Source organism: Trichosurus vulpecula, chromosome 1 (genome assembly GCF_011100635.1).
Source record: "Trichosurus vulpecula isolate mTriVul1 chromosome 1, mTriVul1.pri, whole genome shotgun sequence".
NCBI classification, from domain to species: domain Eukaryota; kingdom Metazoa; phylum Chordata; class Mammalia; order Diprotodontia; family Phalangeridae; genus Trichosurus; species Trichosurus vulpecula.
The window spans coordinates 478,111,844-478,136,779 of NC_050573.1; the positions used below are offsets into that span (position 1 = coordinate 478,111,844).

Sequence of the window (24,936 nt, forward strand, 5' to 3'; positions counted from 1 at the left end):
TTATATTTGATCATGGCCAGGGTAGCTAGTTGGCACAGTAGATAGAGTGTTGGGCCTGATCTTAGGAAGACCCATGTTCCTGAGTTCAAATCCAGCTTTAGACACTTACAAGCTGTGTGACCTGGCAAAGTCATTTAACTCAATTTGCCTCAGTTTCCTCATCTGTAAAATGAGCTGGAGAAGGAAATGGCCAACTACCCCAGTATCTTTGCCAAGAAAACCCCAAATGGTATCACAAAGGGTCGGCCACAACTGAAATGACTGGACAACAAAAATAGAGAGCCACTAGGGTTTGCTAAATGGACGGGTGACATAGTCAGACTTCAGCTAATTTAGGTCAGGCCTTAGCTTGGCAGCTAAGTGGAAGATAGGTTGGAATGGAGAGAGGTTCGAGGGAAGGAGACCAACTGGAAGGCTATTTCAAGCATGAGGTGATGAGAGCTGTGTGAGTGGAGAGAAAGTAAGGTCTTCATGCAAGTATATATGTATGTATGTAGATATGCATATATACACATATACATGCACATACATGCAATTATGTATATATATAGATATAAATAAATAAATGTATATGTATGTGTATATGTGTGTGTGTGTATACTTGGCAACGAGCTGTATATGTATGGTGAATTCAAGTGAGGGATTGATGATGACACAGAGATTGTGAGCTTGAGCGACTGACTAGGAGCATGATTTTGCTTTCAGCAGTCATTGGGGAGTTTGTAAGAGGGAAGAGTTTGGGAGAAAGATCTATTTTGGACATGTTGAGTTTGAGGTGGCTACAGGGTTGGCTACAGGACATCCAATTTTAGATGTCCAAAAGACAAGTGGTGATGCCCGATGGAAAGAGGTTAAGGCTAGTTGTATAGGTCTGGGAATCATTTCATAGATGGTAATTGAATCATAGGAGCTAATGAAATCATCAAATGAGACAGTACAGAGGCAAAAGATAAGGGAGTCCGAGAGACAGAATCTTTGGGGATACCCATGATTACTGGGCATGACCTGGATGAAGACTGGCCAAAGATTAAAGAAGGGGCAGGAAGACAGGTAGGAGGTAAACCAGGAGAGAGCAATGTCACAACCTAGGGAGGAGAGAATATCCAGGAGGAGAGAGCGATCAAGTGTTTAATGCTGCAGAGAGGTCAAGAAGGACAAGGATTGAGAAAAAGCCATTAGATTTGAAGATTAGAAGATTTGATTTGAATGTTGGAAGAGAACATTGGTAACTTTGGTGAGAAAACTTATAGTTGAATGATGAAGGTGGAAGCTATGTTGTAGACGGTAAGAGAGTGAGAAGAGAGGAAGTAAAAAGACCTAGTTTAGATGGATTTCTCAAAGAGCTTGAGAAGAAGACATATAGGAAGACACCTAGTGAGGAGGGCAAGATCGAGTGAAAGATTTTTTGAAGGAATGGGGAAAATGCGATTGTAAGTGGCAGGGAAACAACCTGTACATAGGAAGCGATTGAAAGTAAGAGACAGAGGATGATGTTCAGGTCCATCTCTCAAGAAGCATTTATTATACCCTTACCATGTACCAGGCACTGTGTTAAATATTGGGAGAATACAAATACAATGGAAGAGGAAGAAAATCTCTCTCCTAATGGAGCATATATTTTAGTTGGGGAAGACAATCAAAAAAATAAGCTAAAAGGAAGGGGTGAAGAAGGTTCCTGTTATCGAGCACGATTAAGGAGTACAGATTTGCAGCCTGCTGAGAAACTGAGAGATGGCTGGGCTGGGCATCCTTTCAGAAGGAGGGGATTGAGGGTACTTTCATGGGCTGAAGTGATTTTCCAGTGATTAATGGATCTCAAAAATAAAAGAATCAGCAAGGGAAGCTTTATTTCTTTATTCTTGAAAATAAACACATCTCCATTAGAAAAAAGCTCCTTCCTCAAAGGTTTGTAGTTTTAGAGATTATAAAGGACATTAGAGGTCATTGTGTCCAACTGTCTCATTTTACCAAAGAAGAAATAGGATCTCAATAAGATAAAATGACTTGCCCTCCTTCAAAAGGCAGAGTTGAGCCCTTTCATATAAAAGGAACTTATTTGGCTGGTATTTGTCTCTATGGATTTTGACAAGATTATTTTGTTTCTTGGTTCCCTTAATAAATGACTAATATATTAGAAACCCATCAAATATTTTTTTGGGGGGGTGGGGTGGGGAGAGGTGTTTGTCGGTGTGTCTTGTAATTTTGAGAGGCAACCTGACATGTAGGGGTTAGAGAATAGCCTTGAATCAGGAAGACCCAGATTCAAGTCCTGCCTTGATCTTGCTCAGATTTTGGCTCTATGACCTGTCTCCTTTCACCCCCTCCACCTCCTAGCAATGGTGACTACTACCTGGGGCAACCATTTAGGAAGGATCTCAGTCAAGTTTCACTTCACTCTTGCCTCAGCTCTTAACAGAATTCTTCTTCTTGACAGTCCTATCTCCCACCTTTTTACCTCTTTCCCCCTGCCTCCATAGCCTAATGCTCACCTTAAGTTAATAAGGATGAGTGGGGTAGAACTGATATATACAACAAGCTGCATCACTACAACGCCTAACAGTCTAACATTGCTATTCTTGGATCCATTCCATTCCATTGCTTATAGGAAGAAGAAATAACCTGATATACATTCCCACAAGGCCAACAGTCAGTTGTTCAAACTAATAAATTCTCTCTTTCTGCCCCTCTCCTCTTACTGTAATTTCCCAGTTGAAAGATTTAAATATTATTTCAGATTATCATTCGAGAGTTATCAAATCATTTTCCTCCCTCCTCCCCAGTTAGTATATATACAAGGGAAAATACAGCAGAAGGGAGATGAAAAAGGTGTCATGAATTAAAGAAACAAGCCCAAATTGCATTATTTTCTGATGAAAATATCATGAATCTTTTAAAAAATCATTTTCCTGGAATAGTTTTGAAAATTTTTTTAAAAAAGTAATTCTTTTCTGTTTGGATTTAGGATTTTACCTTAAGAAAGCGATTTTTCTCTGGTCCAATGATTCTATGTCAGGAGATGTTGGCGTATGTAGTATTGGTGACTTGCCAGCCTTCTTTTTCTCTTCCACACCATTTTCAGCCTCTGAACTGCAGAGGAGAGAAAAGTATTTCACCTTAGACATGTACAGTGCATTGTAATAAAAAGTAGTAAAGTATCTCGGTGTTGTGAAGCTCATCTCTAACTCTAGTGCTCTCAATTCATATTTGATATTGAGGTGAAACATGAGACACTTGTGAGTCATTGAACTGAGGAGGTTTGCTTTGTATAAACACAGTAAGACTGTCCAGCATGCATACAGTGACACTTAGTGTCTCTGGGTGTAGAGTCCTTTGTCTCCATCTGGAAATATATGTGGTCAATATGTCATCAGATTATGGGGACTGTCCTACTCTCAGGCACCCAGCAATTCTGAGAAGCCCCAAATTGGCTGGGACCTTTACACGTCCACCCCAGGAAGCTGCCTCAGGGAACTAGAGTTAATCATTTTTGAGGAAGCTACCTCAGAGAATCTGGGTCAGTGAGGTTGCTTGTGAGGGAGGAAGTGAGGGAAGCCATACCAGGAAAATGATGGTCCTATCACATGCCACCCTTGCTCCAAATTACTGTGTCACCCACAAGTCTGTGTTTTTTAAGTGGGGCCTAGCACAGGTCACAGCTTTGTAAGTTGTATAGTAGGTTGTCTAGCAGTCTCTTATGACACTGCCAAGGTTCATGTTTCTGAAGGTCCCTGTCCATAAAGAGTAGAGTGCCTGGAACCTTCGGCAGGCACCAAGGGGTGGCCAAAATAAACTGGATCTTTAAGGCACACACCCCTGCACCTTCTTTCCGCGCCGCCCCCCCCCCCCAGCCACTCATCCTACAGTTTTTGAAAACCAGTTGTTTTCTTAATCTAAAAACTGCCTGTTTATATCCTTTGACCATTTATTAATTGGGGCGTGACTCAAATTCTTATAGATTTTACAAAAGTTCTTTATATATTTGAGATATGAGACCTTTATCTGAGAAACTATCTTTAAAATCCCCCCTCTCTCCCATTTTTTGCTTTCCTTCTGATTTGTTTAATTTGTACAAAACCTTTTATTTTGATGTAATAAAAATTATCCATTTTACACCTCACTCTGCTCTCTATCTCTTGTTTATTCATAAGTTGTTTGCTTATCCATAAGTCCAACAAGTAATATGTTCTATGTTCAGATTTTCTTGTAATATCTCTTTATATCTAGGCCATATATCATTTTGACCATATCTTGGTAAATGGTGTAAGATATTGTTCTATGCCCAGTTTCTGCTGTACTGCTTTCCAGTTTTCCCAACATTTTTTTTTTTTACCAAATAATGAATTCTTATCCCAAAATCTTAAGTCTCTACACTTTCTAAATACAAGGTTACATATTTACTGCTGTAAATTGTGTATCTACTCTGTTCCATTTGATCTATCTGTTTTTTAGTCAGTACCAGATAGTTCTGATAATTACTGCCTTATAATATAGTTTAAGATATGCACTGCTAAACCTCCTTCTTTTACATTTTTATCATCAGTTCCTTTGATATTGTTTTCTTTTTGTTCTTTAAATGAATTTTATTCTTTTTTTCTTATTCAGTAACGTAATTTTTTGTAATTTAATTGGGATGGCATTGAATATATAAATTAGTTCAGGCAAAATTGTCATTTGTATTATATTGGCCCTCCCTACCCATGAACAATTAATATTTCTCCAATTATTTAAATTTGATTTTATTTGTATAAAAAGTGGTTCTTTTAAAAATAATTTTGTTCATATAGTTCTTGGGTTTGTTTTAGCAGGTGTACTCCCAGGTATTTTGTACTGTCCATAGTCATTTTAAGTGAGGTATCTCTTACTTTCTCTTCTTGCAGGGTTTTGTTCATGATATATAGAAATGCTGATGATTTAGGTGGATTTACTTTATATCATGCTACTATGCTAAAATTACTATTTCAATTAACTTTTTAGTTGAGTCTTTGGAATATTCCAAGTATATTATCATATTATATGCAAAAAGAAATAGTTTATTATCTCATTCCCTATTCTGATTCCTGCTATTTCTTTTCCTTCTCTTATTGCCATTGATAGGATTTCCAATACAATACTGAATAATATTGGTGACAGTGGGCATCCTTGTTTCACACCTGATCTTACTGGGAAGGCTTCTAGCTTATCCCCATTACAAATAATGCTTGATGATGGTTTTGGATAAATGGTTTTTATCAATTAAGGAAAAATCCATTTATACCTGTATCTTCAAGTGTTTTTTTTTAAATAGAAATGAGTGTTATACTTTATCAAAAGCTTTTAGAGAACCTATATGCCATTGCATCCTTGCTGTTTGTCCAAAGTAAAAGCACCTTTGTTCAATGATTCTCAAACGTCTCATATCATTCCAGCATTGAATCAGAACTAAGAGGGTGCTGGTTTTAGAACCACACTTACACCACTCAGATTTCTTGGCTATAGTTTCCAACATCTATCATAATTCAATTATTCCAAGTACTGTACCAGGTATGGAGGGATAATCCCATCCTCCCTCCTCCCCTTCATGACAAAATGGAGACAAACAACTTTAATTCAACTTTTGAAACACTTGGCCTACACGTCTACCCTACTTTTTTGTATGCAGCAGTTAGTCATTCTAAAGTAAGAGCATATGAGCAACCACATTAACACAAGCTACTATTAAACTGTATCCTAGTTGTAACAACAAATATATCATTTGTGATTCAGCTCAGAAAATATTATTTCCTAATTACGGTGAATTTCTTTTCAACTGAATCTTTTTTCAAGCCAAATTAGTCTTCACAGTACATAAAATCTAGCACTTAATTTCTTTGTTCTAGTAAAGGAAAAACCTGACAAAAATGCTGCCTAGTTTTAATATATACTATTTATTTAGAAAAATTTGTATGCTGCTGACTGCCTTAGCTACAAACTTTCTGCTAAAGTGTATAGAGGTGATTTACCAAACAGATGTTTTATTTCATCTCTAAGTTTTTTTTAAGCCATTACATTCAGTGATTCCCTAGCCCAAAGACAAATCTACTTGTAATTCATAAATAAAGGAAAAATTTCCCTCAGTTCCATGTATTTAAAGAGATTCTATAATCCTACGATTTAGAGTTAAAAAGAAGCTTGGAGGAATTGATCTTTAAAAAAGAGAATCTTGAAGCTGCTCCTGGACATTTGGGTACCCAGATACTCGTGAATCTTATGTGCCCTGTAGTTGGTCCACTGTTACTGATGCTGCACCTATCCAGCACCCCATGGAAAAGCTACATACACCTACCCAGATTTCTGGAAAGGTAGCACCGGCAGAAAGAAGACATATGAAATTGTGACCAAAAGAGAACTGGGATAGGAAAGAAAACTAGTGATTATTAGAAGAAGAAAAGGGTAGATAAGGGGAGTAGGAGAAGATGGAAATAGGATGTGTGGGACCCTTAAGCTCTATAAACTTCCATTTTAGGAATATTTTTTCTCATACTCAGAATGCCATGAAATGAATTTTCATAACATTAAAGTATATCAGAAATCAGAAATCCACATCAAATGAAAGTTCTTAATAGATCAGTAATCACAAAGTTATTTTATTTCACTGGGCCTCATATTAATTCAATCAATAAGCATATATGAAGTGCTTACTATGCGCCAGGCATTGAAGACACAAGGACAAAAACAAAATAGCCCTTGCTCTTAAGGAGCTTACATTCTACTGAAATATAAGAACATTATATATGAAAGGGAAGAGAGAGAAGGGAATAAGCTTTTACATGGTACCTACTACATGTCAGGCACTGTGCTAAGTACTTTATAAATGTCTCATCTGATCCTCACAATAGTGTTGTGAGGTAGATGCTGCTATTATCCCCATTTTAAGGTTGTAGAAACAGGCAAATAGAGGTCGAGTGACTTGCTCAGGGAGGGTCTGAGGCCTGATTTGAACCCGACTAATCCTGAATTCAGGTCCAGAGCTCTATTCACTATGCTGTATCAAATGAACTGTATATGAGCCATAGCCACCGATCTCCAGAAAACTCCTGAAACTGATTAGTAAATAGTTTATGAGCACAATGAAATGTGCTCTAGAAATACAATGGAAGCAGTTCACTAAAAACAAAAAGTTATACCCAGATTTACCTTATTTCCTCTTTTGGACAAAATTACTAGATAGATCAATCAAATAAATAGTGCACAGTATGTCATATATGAAATATAATAATATTTGATTGTATGTATTTCCACAGAAATTGCTTTTTTCAAAGGTCACTCATGACATTATTTTGCTAAAATCAAAGGCATTTTCTCTAGCTCTCGTCTTTCTTGACTGCTCTATTATTTTAGATGTTCTTTCCATTATTGGCTTACTAGACACCACACAGTCTTCCTCTTGTTCTAGGTCTCTAAATTCCCTTTTTCTGACTTCTTCACTGTTTCCTTAATACTGGTGCTATCTAAGGTTTTTTACTCTTGTTTTTCTTTTCTTCCTACATTTACTCCCATTTACTCCCACAACTTCAAGGATGACAATTGTCAGTCATTCTAAATCTAAATTTTGAGCCATGATCTCTTTCTCAAGATATAAAACCATATCTGGCATTGTCTACAGTACAGCTTCACTTGGATGTACTTCCAACACCTCAAATTCAATATATAAAAAACTACACTCATTATATATGCCGAGAAAAATGACTATTCCTGTTGACTTCACTCTTATCTCTTCTCTCCCACACAATGGTTGACAAATCTCTTCTATCTATTTAGAAGAAGTAGTGCTTTTAGTCAATGAATCAATGGCGTGACCTAATAACCCAAAAAGGAAATATGGCATTAGGCTGCTGTAAGAAAAGCAGATGTCAAATTTATCACTTTCTCCAATTTGATTCTTCCTTTTCCCAAAAGGCATTATGCACTATACATAATTAATTACAGCTAAATACATGAAATAAAAAAAGAAAGAACTCTAACAAGGTAAAATCCTAGTAATTTAATACTGGAAAACTTTAATCCTTAAAGTATTCAATCAGTTCTCTTATTCACCAACCTCTATTGCCAATGTAAAGAACAGAAGATGAACTCAAAGGTTTGTGTAGAGAGCCATCTTGGCATACTGCTGATATGGGGATTTTGCCAGAACAACCCAAAAAACTCTTCTAGTTATGCCAGGGATACAAAAGTGGTTCAATATTAGGATAACAATGAACATAATCATTAAGAATAATAACTTCCGAAACTGTAAGACTTTAACAATAGATGTGGAAAAGGTGGTTGAGAAATTGGTATATTCATTTGAAAAAACAAAAAAATATAGACCTAGGAAGACATTTCTTTAATATGACTGAAAAACAAACATTAAAAAAAGCTAACAAAGGATTGACCCTTGAAATTTTTCTAGTAATAAAATAAGAATGCCTCATTTCTTCATTATTATTCGACGTATTTTTAGACATGCTAGCAATAGCAATACAAGAAGAGGAAAAAAATTAAAGGTGTAAAGATACGGAAGAGATGAAACTATTATTACTTGCTAGTGACATGATGATTTACTTAGAAAATCTAGAGAATCACCAAAGAAACTAATTGGGACAATAACTTCAATAATGTAGCAGAATACAAAATAAAAGCACAGAAATAATCAGATTACTATTTGCAATAACAAAATCCAGTAGAAAAAGGGAGTATCATTCAAAACTACAAAACAAATAAAATACATGAGCGCTAATCTATTGAAGCATTCTTAAGACCTATAAAGATAGAATTGAAAACACTTCTTAAAAGGAAAAAATGGTTTAAATAACTGGAATGATATTCACTGGTTATGGTTGTACTATACCAATATAATAAAAATGATGATACAGTGTGAATTTATATATCTGGTACAATACCAATAAAACTATCAAGCTAGGGAAACAAATTAAAAATTCATTTGGAGGAACAAAACATTAAAAATGTCAATGGAAAGAATGAAAAAAAGGAGAAATAGTACTTTTAGATGTCACTATATTATGAATCAGTAATCACAAAACTAATTGGTGCTGGTTTTTAAAAAAGGATCAGTGGAACATATTAAATAAACAAGTACCTACACCAAATGAACTTGATAAGCCAGCGTTTGATAAACTTGAAAACATAAATTGCTTGAGGAAACTAATAATTACTAGGAAACCTGGAAAGCAGATACCATAATTCAACAAGGATATGTGATCCAAATGTTAAGTCTCACCTAAAAAAATTAGACAAGAATCAGATCTTGTATCTTCACAACTGTATATAGAAGGTGAATAAGCTTAACCAAACAAGAGATATCACAAAGATGAAATAGGTAATTTTGTTGAATGAAATTAAAAAGATTTTTGCAACTAGGATAAGACTGGGAAAAATCTTTGTATCAAGTATCTCTGATGAAGGTCTGATAGCCAAGATATCTATATCTATATCTATATCTATATCTATATCTATATCTATATCTATATCTATATCTATATCTATATCTACATCTACATCTATCTACATCTACATCTATATCTACATCTGTATCTATATCTATATCATCTATATCTACATCTGTATCTATATCATCTATATCTACATCTACATCTATATCTACATCTGTATCTATATCTATATCATCTATATCTACATCTGTATCTATATCTATATCATCTATATCTACATCTACATCTATGTCTATATCTACATGTACATCTATATCTACGTCTGTATCTATATCTATATCATCTATATCTATATCTCCATATCTATATCTATATTGCATATAAATCTATCTATAGATATAGATATAGAGGCAGCTAGTAGAAATATATAAGATGAAAAGCCATTCCCCAATAGATCAAATTCATTTTTCAAAAGAATTACAAACTGTTAAGACTCCTGTTGAACATTGCTCCAGATCACTAACAGTAAGAGAAATGCTAATCCAAACAATGCTGATGTTTTACCTCACACCCAGCAAATTGTGAATGATTGCAAAAGATGGGAATATACTGTAATCAGTGTTGGAGGGAATGTGAAAGGTGTGAATTGGTTCAACCAAAACAAAAAGCTTTGCCCACTTCCAATGGTTATATCAGCTGATTTAGTTTCAGCTATCATCTACTCAGTCCTTCTCAACTCAGTTCCTCCTAGATGTTTACGGCTAATGGCATCACTCAGTCAAGTGAGTCATGGATAACTAAGAATTAAACACGGTCTATAATTCTAAGCAATTTAATTTCTCCCCCCCACAACTGAACATCATTATTCTTTAATAACAATACCTGAAAAAAAAGAGAGATAGATGGAAGAGTAAAAATGACAACCACAGAACATTTCCCCATAAACCTGGGCCACACCATACCACAAATATGTACAGAGTCCATGGGGCAAAAACTTAAGCACAATGGTTGTGAGCCACATGTATAGGGAATAGAAATGACCAAGGATATTTGAAACTTCATCACTGCTGGGTTCTTTCTCTTCTACAAGATTCTTACAATTCTTCCTCTCCTGCCCCACAAGGTCTCTCATAGGCAGGCTGCTCAGCTTGGACTTCCACTGTCTGCTACTCTCTGCAAGGGAATTCTCAATGTACAGGGCTCTCCTTTGAGTCTATAGTCAACTCTCTTTCTTTCTGCCAGAGATCACCCTCCTTAAAGTTGCATTTGGCTTTGAGTAAATGCTTCTCAGTAACCATGTCTATCTGGAAAACAATGTCTCTATTCTCCCAGCTGTTTATTAAATTTTTTCAGACTGACTCTCCAACTGCTGAATGGGATGTCTTCTTTTGAGCAAATACCTTTACTGACAATGGGAGGGAGACGGAGAGAGGGAGGTGGAAGTAAGGGAGGAGAAAAATTTCTTCTTAAGAGATGAAGAGCTGGGTTCTTTCCTGACTGCTGACTTTTGTCAGAACTTCCTTTAATTGCTATCTCATTGCCCCCAGGGTAGTGGTCAGTTTTTAGGAGAGAGAGAGAGGGAGAGAGAGAGAGAGAGAGAGAGAGAGAGAGAGAGAGAGAGAGAGAGAGAGAGAGAGAGACTGTCTATACCTCCAGAAGAGGATGACAGAATGTTAGCAAATTGTAAACACATTAAAACTTTATCTGTTAACTTATCGTCTAAACTGGGTAAGATAGCTGAGAGTGCTACTCAGCTTCATGTAGATTTATCATTTACATAGATTTCTGTATTTTAGTCTCAGTGGTTTAAAAACTACTCATGTATAAAGAAAGCTTAAAATATTTAGAGTAATTACCCAAAATTTAATCTCATTAAAATTAAAAATGCATAAAGATTATGAAAAAAGATGAGGTGTTCATTGTATTTTCCTCTCAACATTTTGGCCCATACAAAATATTAGCAGCTAGGTGTTGCAGTGGATAGAGTGCTAGGCCTGGAGTCAGGAAGGCTTAGCTTCCTGAGTTCAAATCTGGCCTCAGGCACTTAGCTGTGTGACCTCGGTCAAATCACTTAAACCTGTTTGCTTCAGTTTCTTCATCTTTAAAATGAGCTGGAGAAGGAAATAACAAATCTCTCCAGTATCTTTGCCAAGAAAACACCAAATGGAGTTATGAAGAATTGGACACGACTGAAATGACTCAACAACAAAAAAGTATTATGCAGGAATTTTCAGGCCTGAATTTCAGTTAATGCTGTATTTGTACCTGCATTGTAAGCATAATCACTGTGACCCAGTGGAGAGTCTTAGCAAATATATAAATTATCTTTCTTAAATGTCATCTACTATTAATATCTGGTTTTCTTTTTCTAAAAAAAAAAAACCCAAAACCCTGAAACCAAAACCTCTCAATTTTAAAGACAGAAAGGCATTATCTAACTTCTTTCAAAGTAGCATGTGTACCTACTTAAATGTTCTTATTAATCCAGGAACTACAAATATTTGCTTTATGAAATAGGCAGTTAAGCTGCTTTGCAGCACAAGAAAATGAGTGTTATGTTAGTTGCGCCAAAACAATTTAGGTGATTACTCAAAAATACTAATATCTCTTTCTTATGAATGTTAATGTATTAATTACTGCTATTTTCCTGAAAGAGGGGTTTTTAATATCCTACTTCATAAATGTAAAAAAATGTACTTATGCAGGATCACATGGTATATCAATGAAAAAGATAGTATTAATGTAGCTTAAGACTAAATCTTCCTTGAGACCAATTAAAATTAATCGCACCCCAGGTCCTCAAAGAGAATGAGCAGTAGGCCTAAATAGGGTTATAGGATCCTAGATTTAGAGCTAGGAGGAACTTTAGAGTTTATTAAATCTAGTACCCTCAATTTATAGATGAGGAAACTAAAACTGAGGGTAGAGAAATTACTTGCCTAAGGTTAGAGAGTTAATAAGTACCTGAGACAGGCTTTGTGACTCCAAGTATAGCACTCTATCCACTATGCCACTGTTTTTCAGTGATTTAAATACTTTCTCCTGTTTGGTTCCCTAGGTTCTTTCCTTCCTTCCTTCCTTTCCTTGTTTCTTTGTTTCTTTTCAAACTCAACTTTTCCATCTCCAGCTGTACAGAAATGCTTTGGACAGATATCTTGTTGGTTTTCCTTTCTTTGTATAGCTTTTTTTTTTCCCTATTAGGTGTTTATTTAAATACTTGTTTTTAAATTCAAAGTCTTTGAAAGTGTAAGAAAAAGAGCTAAGAGGACTGGGTATAAGAAAGGCAGCATGAAAAAAACCAGAATAAATTTTGGGGATGAGGATGAAGTTTTTTAAGCTCATTGTCAATATGAATCTAGTCCACAATATACCCTAGAAAGATTATTTGAACAAAGACTACAATGATGTAAAAGAAAAGGTTGCTAAAAGGAAGTTAAACTACGAATAAATGAAACACTAATAATAATGGTCTCAGAGAACAGATCACTCCTTTCAGCAGAGAGGCAGGGAGCTAGTCTAGCAGAATATTACCTATATCATTACATACAGTCATCATTTTTGTTGTTTTTGCTTTTCTGTTTTTCTTTTTTGAAGGATGGTTCACATTCAGGGAGTCTGTGAGGTATCATATCCAAAAGTGACTGATACAAACATAAAAGACATTAATAAAACTGATTTTTTAATTTAAAAATACTATATTAGGGGCAACAAGGTGGCGCAGTGAGTAGAGCACCGGCCCTGGAGTCAGGAGGGCCTGAGTTCAAATCTGGCCTCAGACACTTGACACACTTACTCGCTGTGTGACCTTGGGTAAGTTAACCCCAATTGCCTTGCCTTCCCCCCTCCAAAAAAAGTATCAATAAAAATATTATTTTAGTATTTGAGGGAATATTAGATTAGAATACAAGAGCAAATGGAGGGAGACCAACAAGGTGTTAACAGTTGTCTGAGAGTGAGAATGTATCTCTGGTTATATAGTAGTCTACCTTTCTGGCTCTATCAGCTGAAATTCAGATGAAGTGATCTCTCCATGAAGATGGATAAAGGAAACACAGAATATTAATCTATTTTGGGTCCCCAACAACTGGATGAAAGGTTGTGAAATGAGTTCTTGGTTATAACCAAATGTTTTTTGTCATTTCTTTTGAGGTGTTTTTTGCTTTGGTTTGGATTCATGTTCTTAAATTATACAGTGTAGGACAGAGGGAACTTTTATCAGAAATTCCAAAAATAAGTAAAAAGAAGCCTTGCTAACTCCCTCCTATACTTCACAGATATTTCTTGGTCTTCTCCAGAAAAAGAAGGCTTAATGAAAAGGTGCCTCTACCCCTCGGTCCTTAGCTTCTCAGGCATAGAGAAAGAGCTTCTGGGAGTGGCATCTTCAAAAGAGGTGTTTCTCATATTTGAAGTCTTAATAAGAAAATTGGCTCTACTACCAATAAAAGTACTTCCCACACAGATTACTATCTTCCTTTCTTGGTAGAAGTATTAGCTCTCACGAGCAAAACAATCATTGCATAAATATATTATTTGATGAGTTATACCCTTAGTCATGCATAATTGAAGTAACACAATTGCTGGACCACTTTTTAATTTGAAAGGGTTTTTTTCTTTTTTTGGTGGGAGGAATGGGAAGGGGGAGAGATGAATATATAAAATGTATATATACTTTTTAAAAGTTAGGAATGCTAGCATTTTTGTGAGATGCAAGAATTAGATAAGGAATATTTAAGAAGCAATAATGGCTGTAGCTCTGTCTTGTTATGATAAACTAGATTGTTCTGCCTTTTGCAACTGGCAATTGAGAAGGTATGAGGAAAGAATGTTCTATTTGGAATTAGAAGACTGAAGTTCCAATTCCAAGTCCATTACTAATTATCGTGCTATCTTTGGGGCATCTGTAAAGGTGGTCGAGATGGTCAGATAATTTCTAAGGTTCTTTCTGGCTCTAAGTTCATTGATTGATAATTGGACTAGTACCATAGATGATTTGGTAAGTGAAAAACATATCTATTTTCTGTCATATAAAAATGAAGTGAACTTTATCAGTTGTATTTTAGGGAAAGGACACAAATTAATTTTAGGATGAAGGTAAAAACATAGCATATCATTATTTTATATTTGACTGCTTACAACAGATATACAAGGGTGTACTGGGGAAATTTCCTGTGCTGTGACTTCTCATTGTCCTCATAACTTTGATAGGGGTTGCTCCCCTTTTTGGTGACTATCAAGTATCAGAGAGGGAGAATTCTTTAGAGCTTCTGCTTTGGGAGGCACCATAAGGGAAGAGATAGGAAAAGAAATCCCCCACTCATAAATTCCTGAAGAACCCTGATAGCTCAAAAATGCAGTTGGGATCAGGGATGGATTCCTGAATGGAGTAATTGACAAGGCTTAAGTTCCATGTGTGGGTGGATAGGGCCAGGCCACATAATTAAAGCTCTGAATATAGAAGAGATGCACGAATTCATTCTCAGTATGCATACTATCTTGCCTTCATACCAGCTTTTGTCTATGACTCAGGTATGGTTCTGCCCCAAGTTCTTCCCCATTCCTTTAGTCTTGGTCTAAAGAGCATATACATGAGATACTGTTGAGTAATAGCTGACTTGGGTGACAATCTGACACCTGACTTGCACACTTTCCCTTCCTGTGTATGGCCAAAATAAATATGTGACTAATACTTATTTTAGAATACTAAAATGCCATGCAGTATAATCTTGTGTATGAACTATATAAAGTGGAGAGGCTATGTTAATTCAATATGATATTGTTTAATTCTGAACCTAATGAGATGTGGGAAGTTATATTTATTTTAATGCTTTTTTATTATTGAAAAGAACACTTGGTCTAGTAAGCAATTTAGAGTTGGGTGAGAAAAATTGTTAGATTGTATCCTTTCAGTCAGTGGTCCTAGTATTGATCTCAAGGGGGTCACTGACAAAAATAAAATCCAAATATACACCAAAAGATTTATAACATCACTTTTTATACTAACAAAAAACTGGAAACATCTTCATTTATTAGGTAATGGCTGAAGAAATTATGTTATATAGTATCAGAGGTTCAGAGGCAGAAAGGACCTTAGAAGTCAACTACAACAACACCTTCATTTTCCAGATTGGGAGGCCAAAGAAGTCAAGTGACTTGTGCAAAGTCATGTAGGTAGAAAGTAGCAGAGTTGGGATTTGATTTCAGATCCTCTGATTCTGAATCCAGTGTTCTTATTGCAGCAGAAATTATGAATATGAGGAATTCAAAGAAATGTAGGAAGATTTTTGTGGGCTGATAGAATGTAGAAAACAGTATACACAATGACTACAAAAATACAAATGAAAACAACACTGAAACATCAAAAATTTGAACTTTAGATTGAAGGACTAATGATGAAATATACTTCTATTTGTAGAAAGGCAATAGAATGAATCTTGGCACAAGAAGTACAAACCCCTAGGCACAGAGATCACTATTTTTAGATCTCAGAATCTGCCAGCTTTGAGTAATGCCACAGATGCCAAAAGTCTCTTTCATCTTGCCAGTCTCTTGTAATTATCTTAGCAATCCTAGAACAACCATTTATTAGAATTAGCTATGTATATGTAAAAACTATTGCCCAACTAGAAACAATCTTGTCCTCCCACATAAATTATTTAAGGAATCAAAACACTATATTAAGGAATTTGTACCTCTGAAGGAATAAAAAAAATGGTCTCCCTTCAGGATTAGCTTTTCATAATGGCACATTGGACAACTGTCTAAATAATGTCATGACTACCACTTGGAAGTCTTTCCTACTGCAGAATACAAACAAACAAACAAAACACACAAACCAAATATCTCTACCATGCTACTAATGCATGAAATTTCATTGTTTTCAATTAATTCCTTTTGCTTAAGGTATTAATTGGGCCCTTTTGAAATTTAAATATCTTTAAAGGAGAGGGTACTACATAAAACTGTTACCAATCATAAATGTCTTAGAGTGAATTACTTTATCAGAGCTTTCTCTCACCTTCAAACTACCTGCAATCAAAAGGAAGGGCAGACATAGAGCATATACCCCGAACGTATAAGAGGTTGGAGCCCCAACCTGAGGGCACTGGAGTCTAGAACAGCAGAGGCAAGGATGAAGAAAGTAATGTAAGAGAGCAGAAAGGAAAAATAGTAGCATGCTCCTACAGACAGATGTTCCATTTCCATGATCAAGAATTCTGAAATTCCTCTATCAATTGGTAACTTGCCCTTCCTTCTCTTTGCCTCAATCTTCCTAAACTTGTTCTCCACTCTTGCTTTGATTTCTGATCCCTCCATACATCAGTGATCTTGTAGGTCATCAGTTCGGCCCTAGCTTGAATTTCTTTCCTTCCCAATCTTGTCCCTAGTTAACTAGTTCAACTTTACATTGTCCACTAGGTTCAAATCAGGGCAGCTAGGTGGCACAGTGAGTGGATAGAGCACTGGACCTGGGGTCAGAAAGAGCTGAGTTCAAATCTGCCCTTAGACACTTACTAGCAGTATGATTCTGAGCAAGTCATTTAACCCAGTTTGCCTCAGTTTCCTCATATGTAAAGAGAAGGGAATGGCAAACCACTCCAGTATCTTTGCCAAGAAAACATCAAATGAGGTCACAAAAAGTTGGACATGACTGAAATAACTGAACAACAACTAGTCTCAAATAATTTACTCTTCTGTCCTATTGATGCTTATGTCATCATAAGCATCCCCAAACTTTGATTCATTATATTTCTCTGCTCCTATTCTATAAATCAACAGGCATTTATTAAGTACCTTCTATGTGTCAGACACTGTACTAAATGCTGGGGATATAAAGAAAAAGCAAAATTAGTCTATGCCTTCAAGGAAATTACATTTTAATAGGAGAGAAAATGAGAACATACAGATAAATATATGGTGTATTGAGAAGGTAACCTTTGAGGAAATAACGGTAGTAGTCACCTAATTTGCAGCTGGTATGGTAAGGACCAGGAAAAGCTTCCTAGGAGAGGTAGCATTTGAGCTGAATCTTAAATGAAGTCATAGATTCCAAGAGGTGGAAGTGAAGAGGAAGAACATTTTTGGCACTGGCAGTAGTAAGTGAAAGGGCACAAAGAGAGGTGGAGTGTCATGGGAGGAAAAGCAGTCCGTTAATCAACAAGCATTTATTAAGTGCCTACTGTGTGCAAGGCACTGTATTAAACACTGGGCATTCAAAAAGAGGCAAAAGACAGTCCCTGCCCTTAAGAAGCTCATAATCTCATGTAAGAGACAATATGTAAACAAATATGTACAAACAAGCTATATACATGATAAATAGGAAACAATCAATGGAGGGAAGGTATTAGAATTAAGAGGAATTATGAAAGGTTTCCTGTACAAAGTGAGATATTACCTGGGACTTGAAGGAAGCCAGGGTAGCCTAGAGGTAGAAAAGGGAAGGAGAACATTCCAGGCATGAGGAACAGCCAGAGAAAATTCCCAGAGTTGAGAGATGGAATGTTTTGTTTGAGGAATAGCATGGAGACCAGTGTCACTGGATCAAAGAGTATGTGAAGGGATGTAAGGTGTATGAAGACTGGAAAAGTGAGGGGCCAGATTATGACAGGCTTTGAATGCCAACTTGAGGATTTGGCATTTGATTCTGGAAGTAATAGGGAACTACTAGAGTACATTGAGTGGGGGGAGGGGGGTGACATGGTCTGATGTGAACTTTAGGAAAATCACTTTGGTAGCTGAATGAAGGATTGATTAAAGTGGGAAGGAACTTATGACAGGTAGACCAACCAGTAAGCTATTGCAGTAGTTCACTCGTGAGGAGATGAGGGTCTCTGTGAGAGCGGTGGTACTATCAGAGGAGAGAAGGGGCCATATTCAAGAGATGTTGCAAAGACGAACAGGCTTGGCAGCAGATTGGATGGGGGTGGTGAGAAACAGAGAAAAGTCGAGGATGACACCTAAGTTGCAAGCCTGGGGTACTGGGAAGATGATGGTGTCCTTGAAAGTAATAGGGAAGTTTGGAAGGGAAGAGAGTTTATAAGGGAGGATCATGTGTTCAGTTTTGAACATTTTGAATTCAAAATGTCTAGTACAATCCAGTTTGAGAAATCTGAAAGGCAGTTGAAGATGAAAGACTAACAGTCAGCAGAAAATTTGGGACTGAATAAGTAGACTTAAGAATGATCAACATAGAGATGATAATTAAATCCACAGGAGCTGATGAGATCGAGTAAAGTAGAATAGAGGGAGAAGAGAAGAGGGCCCAGGACAGAGCCCTGGGGGGCATCCATGGCTAGTGAGCATGATCTGGATGAAGATCTTGAAAAAGAGACTGAGGAGTTGTCAGATTAGTAGGTAGAGAATCAGGAAAGAACTGTGTCCCAAAAACTTAAAGAGAATAATAAGGAAAAGAAGGTGATTAACAGTACCAAAGGCTGCAAAGAGGTCAAGAAGAAGGAAGATTGAGAAAAGTCATTGAATCTGGCAATTAGGAGATCATTGGTAAATTTGGAGAGATCAGTTTTAGATAAATGATGATGTTGCAAGCTGCATTGTAGGAAGTAAGAAGTAATGGAAGAACCTGTTGTACACTGCTTTCTCAAGGAGTTTAGCCAAAAAAGGGAGAAAAAAGATAGGATGATAGTTGGCAGGTATGGAAGGATCAAGTGAGGGTTTTTTGAGGATGGAGGTGACATGGGCATGTTTGTAAGCAATAGAGAAACAACAGTAGGCAAAGATCGAAGATTTGTGAGAAAGTGGGAATGACAGAACGGACAGTTTGTTGGAGGAGACAGGATGGAGTGGGATTGCTTGTGCTTATTGAGACAGGTGAAGGAGATAGTAGGAGCAGGCATCTGAGGGATATGAGATGAGGAGAAGGGGAGAAGAGTAATGAAAGAGGAGAGATGATTTTGGATAGATGGGTGAAGAAAGACCTCATGACTGAATGAATAAATGAATGGAAAAGTATTTACTATGCACTCACTGTGTCAAGCACTGAGGATACAGTTAATAAAAGTAAGATACTTCCTGCTCTCAAGAAGCTCAAATGCTCATTGAAGGAGACAAAATATTTAAAAAAAAAAAGCAGCTGCAGCTTGGATGGAAAAGAACTGAAGTCTAAGAGTCCAACAACAGGGTAGGGCATGGCCCAGGTGACCTTACATGGCATTAATCTGTGGCTGTGCCCTGTGGTCCAAAAGACATGGAGGCAGGGCAGATAAGGCTCAGAGGACCTTAGGAATCAGTGGCAGGGGAGATAGTAGGGTCTGGAGGCAATCTGTTTCACCAGTAGGATTAGAATTGATTACTCCCATTTTATCTAAAGGATGTCTATAGTCAATATTCTAAGTGGCCTCTCAATCAGCACCCTTCTAGCAGCTGAATCACCCTGACTGGCTCAAGTAAGAAGCGGTGCTGGAGATAAACTTTGAAGAAAGCTAGAGATTTTAGATACACTTTATAGTTTATAATATACTTTATTATGACAGTCTTTTGTAGTATGTTTCCAGGAAGACCTGGCTTTAAATCCTGCTTCCGATACAGATGCTGGACAAATTCCTTAACTTCTTAGTGTTCTAATGCTATAAGATTACATGTAGCAGAGAAGCTGTAGCCCTGAATTGGCAATCACAGGGTTACCTATCTTTATTTGCAAATGAAGAAAAAGAGAGATGAGGTAACTTATTCATTTGTCACACAGGAAATAGCAGAATGGGAATCTAAAGGCAAGTTTCCTGATTCCTAGTACAGTGCTTTTTTCCACAATACTTTCTAGCTCTAATATTTTATGACTCTATAGTTGAATAACCATAATTTAAAATGACACAATTGAATCGAGTTAAAAAGTTAAGCTAATAAAATAATTTTCATCTACTGGAGATGAGTTGTCCTTGATATATGAGATGTTACAGTATATTTATATCATTGATGTATAAATAACACTAGAAGTCACTTAGTCCAACCCTTACATTTTGCAGATGGGGAAAAAGAGTCCCAGAGAGCTTAAGTCAGAAAGGTAGTGAGTGGCAAAGTTGGCATTAAAGCTCACAGCTAGTGACTCCAAGTTCAGCATTCTTACCTCTGTACCGCACTGCCTTCCCTCTCTAATAAAGTTAATATACTTCATGTTTTCTGCTACCTAATTATATTATCTAATGTTATATTGTATTCTATCATATCTAAATATACTTTCTGTTTAATAATAATTATATGAACATCGTCTTGCATTACTGAAGCCAATTCTGATTTATGAGTCATTAGACAAGAAACAGAAATTTTAATTGTTTCTGTTTATACCCAAAGAGATTGGGAGGAATTCATAGAGGTAAAAACAAATATACTGACATATACATATTAAACTGTTTGAAGTACCTAGGGCTAAAAGAAGGTTAGTTAAAGCACAGCTCCTCAGGGGTTTCAAAACATCTTGCAGTTTGAAGAGGGAAAAAATTAAGTGGCAAAACTTGTTTTCCCTGACAGATAGGCACTTAATCAATGCTCGTGGGTTGAATGATTCCAAGTATCATATTACACAACTTACAGACCAAACCTGATGAATTCCATTTAAATAAGATTGTGGATGGTGGTAAGATGAGCTCCTTTGAATTTGAAATGTAAACAAATTACCATTTGGAGATCATAACAATATTTTTGTTTGGCTCATGCTCAGTGGGAATTCTCACAAGATATAAGGAAACATTAAAGAACCTGGCTATACATAGTAACCGTTTCTGCTCTTTACCTCCTGCAACCCAATTTATACGCAATGTTTTCTCTGTATATTTACTCCCTTCATCATGTTCCTTCAACATTACAAATAAAATACAAGTCAGATGACCTGTCTTTAAAGACTGTCAATGTATTTCAGCTTTATTTCTCTATTTAAAAGAAAGTATATTTTATCAAAAGAGAAATATTACCATCTTATAATATCCAGGAAGGGCTAAATATGTTTTTCTGTTAGTAGAAATGTATTATTCATATACATACCTTGTTTACATTAAGGTAGTTGAAATAAGAAAATTCATTTTCCCCCTATTTTTCAGAAACATTTCCTCCCCCCCCCATAAGAATCAGTATGGTTATAAACTGGTGATATTACTCAAAAAAACCAGGGGTCTGTGTTTTCCAACTACTGGGGACAAATAGTCTAAGACTCAGTAGATGAATCTCATATAAGTGCCTAGGACAAATAATGTCTCCTAACATGTAGATGCCAATGGAACAACTGGCCTGTCCATCTCTTACTCCTTGCCCTTAAAACAGTATTGACCCACTTCTTTTTCTGGTCATGTCTCTTATGTTATCTTTTATGCTACTTCATGTGCATAATTCTTTGTGGTTAATATGCTGTAACTTATTTGTGTCCACCATGTGCCTTTACATTGTACTTTAATTTTGAATTTTCAGAGGATGTGGCATTTTGTGATTCATAGCTCTTTATCCAAATAGTTGTACTGAAAAGATGAATTTTTGTTTCTGGGAGATATTTGGGTTCATTAAAAGCACTGTACAATTTCACAAACACTCTATTCTGTCTTTTTTCCTGCCTCCTATTAAATTTTGGATCTAGTTCATCATGCACTCGCAGAATTTTTCCAGCATACATAAATGAACTGATAAATCAATTCTTTGGGTTACAAGAGTTATTCTTTATCTATTTGGTCATTCTGGTCCTAAGAATTAATCTAAACTTTTCAAACAACTACAGATTTCATTTAGGAGGCTCTACAGTATTCTAAGGCTTAATTCAATTAGCATGGTGTTTTTGACACACATAAGAAATATGAGGATTTCTCCTCCTCTAGGAGATCCTACTTCCACTTTGACTCTGCATTGGGCATTGTCCATGCCATCGAGAAATACCTTTAGTAAGCATACATTTCCATGACTCCAATTTTCAAACAAGAGTCTTTCCCTCAAAGTAATAATTCAATTGCCATTAGAATAATCAATTACTCAAGCCAAATATAAAACTAAGAATCCTCTTGAAAGGGAAAATATTGATGCTCAAGAAAGAAGGAAAACAACTTGATTTTCTGACTGAATAAGGAATATGGAACCAAGCTTCCAAAGTCAACTTAGAAAAACTAAATTAAATACATTCCTGTTCTGTCTCCTTCTTCCTATAGTCCAATAGAGAATATTCTAAGATAAGATGACTATTCTCAATTCAAGCTATCTACAGAACACTGTTCTGCACATATTAAACTCCTACACAGGGCTTACAGTTTAGTAAGATGCTGTGTAAATATATAAATTCCTAGGTTTTTTTTTTAACCAGACACCTTTTCCAACACTCTTTAATTACAGCAGCTTCCCTCTGCTAATTATTTGTTTATACATCATTTCCCCCATTAGACTGTAAGCTCCCTGAGGGCAGGGACTGTCTTTTGCCTCTTTTTTGTATCCCCAGTGCTTAGCATAGTGCCCGGCACATAGCAGGCACTTAATAAATGTTTATTAAGTGAAAGAGAGGAACATTGCAAATTGGGATCATGGAAGGTTTTCCAGAGGAGGCAGAATTTGAATGAGATCAAAGGAATGGTATAATTTTAACATGTGTGCATGTGTGTGTGCGTGTGTGTATGTATATGTTTGTGCATGTGTGTGAAGGAGGTAAAAGGTAGAAAATGTCATTCCGATCATATGAAATAGTATGAGGAAAGCACAGAGGTAGGAAAGTATGGGATGAATTTGGGAGATGACAAGTATTGTGGAAAAGAGTAATGTGAGATAATTCTGTAAAGAAAGAGCGATATGAGATTGTGGGAAGACTTAAAAGCCAAGCAAAAGAGTTTGAACTTTATTGTAAGTCAGGTGAAGAGTTCTGAGCATAGGAAAGACATGATGAAATTTATGAATAAGGAAAATAAGTATGACAGAGGTGTGAAGGATGATGTGGAAAAGGGAGGGCAGGAACAATAAGCAATTTCAGTTGGAAATGAGGGACTGATTAAAGTGGGAATAGTGGGAATGGAGAGAAGGGGCATATTGGGGAGAGAGTGGAGATAAAATCTACAAGTCTTGATACTGATTGAGTATGAGAAGTGAGGAAGAAGAGAGTTAAAGATAACTCCAAGGTTTCAAACTAGTAATGTCATTGAAAGAAAAAAATGATGTCAGAAAGAGAAACAGGCTCAAGATAGAAGAGAAGATGGCAGAAACAGTATTTGACTGATCTATAGAAAAGGGACTAAAGAATTGGTGGGGAAAGTTAAAAATGGGGAAGTTAGAGTACTCAAGAATAAATATTTTGGTTAGGCTGTATATGCTTAGTCAGAAAAGGGTGCAGGTCACCACCTATCAGTCTCTTCAGCTCTCAAAAATAAGTGGGTAATAATGTCATTAATATTGGCTTCTGGGTAATGGTCAGCAAAACCCCCACAAGTATATATAAAAGCTAGGACTAAACTTATGGAAAATCTGACAGAGAAATCAAAAGCAGAATGGATGATAGAAGCATTTAAACTGAATAGAACATATACTAAACTAAACTAAATATAACATTTATTTAGAACTATGTTTTCAGCATGAACCCAAAAATAAGCAACAGAGCTAAAGCTACAGGTTAATAAATAGAAAAAAAAAGTTATGCATGTCATGACGTTTCAGATGTTGAATTCTTTAAAATGTTGCTCTAACCAAGGTGATAAATTACATGGAGAAAAACTTTTTTTCTTTAGTACTTCATAGAAGGCAGAAGAAAATACTCACTAGAACAAACCAGCTTTGCTCTCCCTCTTGCTGAGAACTTTTGCCGGTCTTATATCTTCCAAATCGTGCTGTAGTTCAGTCATTAGGCCCTTCTCTGGGGAGCTCTGAGTGTGCTCCGAGTGCTTGGGGCTCCACCTCTTCTTCCTTTTCTTTCCCTTTCCCCCAACCCTCCACTACAACTCAACTGAAATTAACTACAACTTTCCACCACTTAGACTTCTTCACTGTCACCAAACCTTTCCTTATAATTTTATGCATCCAGCTGAGGGGCCAGTCTTTGTTTCGGTTTAACTGGGACAAGTTTTCATTGGTGCTATTGGTTGAACTGAATGTTGATGCTAAAGAGCGAAGGGGAGGGCAGACGAGAAGTGACAGCTTCTTTCCCCAACCCAAGAGGAGATGAAGAAAAAAAAAAAAGCCTGTTCAACAAGTCTTTCTGGAACGGGAAACATCGACTAGGGCGTTTAAAGCAGTCTACTAATAAGTCACAATATGTTTAGCTCCTTTAAAAAATGACTATTTCTTTCTACCATAGCTATAAAATGGGGAATTCCAACTTCGGCCACGATGCGCGGCTACAGGAAATGGGTAAGGCTGGGTGAGGTTAAAGCAACAAGAGTTTGCCAAATTCACTGTGTGGCTCTTATTCTTCAGCTTAAATTATTCAGACAGGATATTGCCTCACTGAGAACTGCCTCCTCATTGCTTAAACAATGGATCTGCTCGGTTTTTCATGTGGGAATGACATAGGTAAAAAGAAATCGCAGACTTGTGCAGCTGCCAGGTTAACTCTTCAGAGCTGGCTAGAGGTGGG

The 24,936-nt window shown here is 36.5% G+C and overlaps 1 protein-coding gene across 4 annotated transcripts in view; it reads right to left on the minus strand.

Moving 5' to 3' along the window:
- GRAMD2B (GRAM domain containing 2B) overlaps window positions 1-24,936 on the minus strand; it is an 84,504-nt gene that overhangs the window by 24,248 nt on the left and 35,320 nt on the right. For 3 of the 4 annotated variants that reach the window (XM_036735092.1, XM_036735113.1, XM_036735104.1), the window contains exon 2: window positions 2,971-3,087. In XM_036735092.1, the coding sequence (XP_036590987.1) occupies window positions 2,971-3,087 (117 nt within the window). Of the gene's footprint in view, window positions 1-2,970; window positions 3,088-24,122; window positions 24,301-24,936 lie in introns of those variants that run through there. The other variant, XM_036735097.1, reaches the window with a different exon arrangement.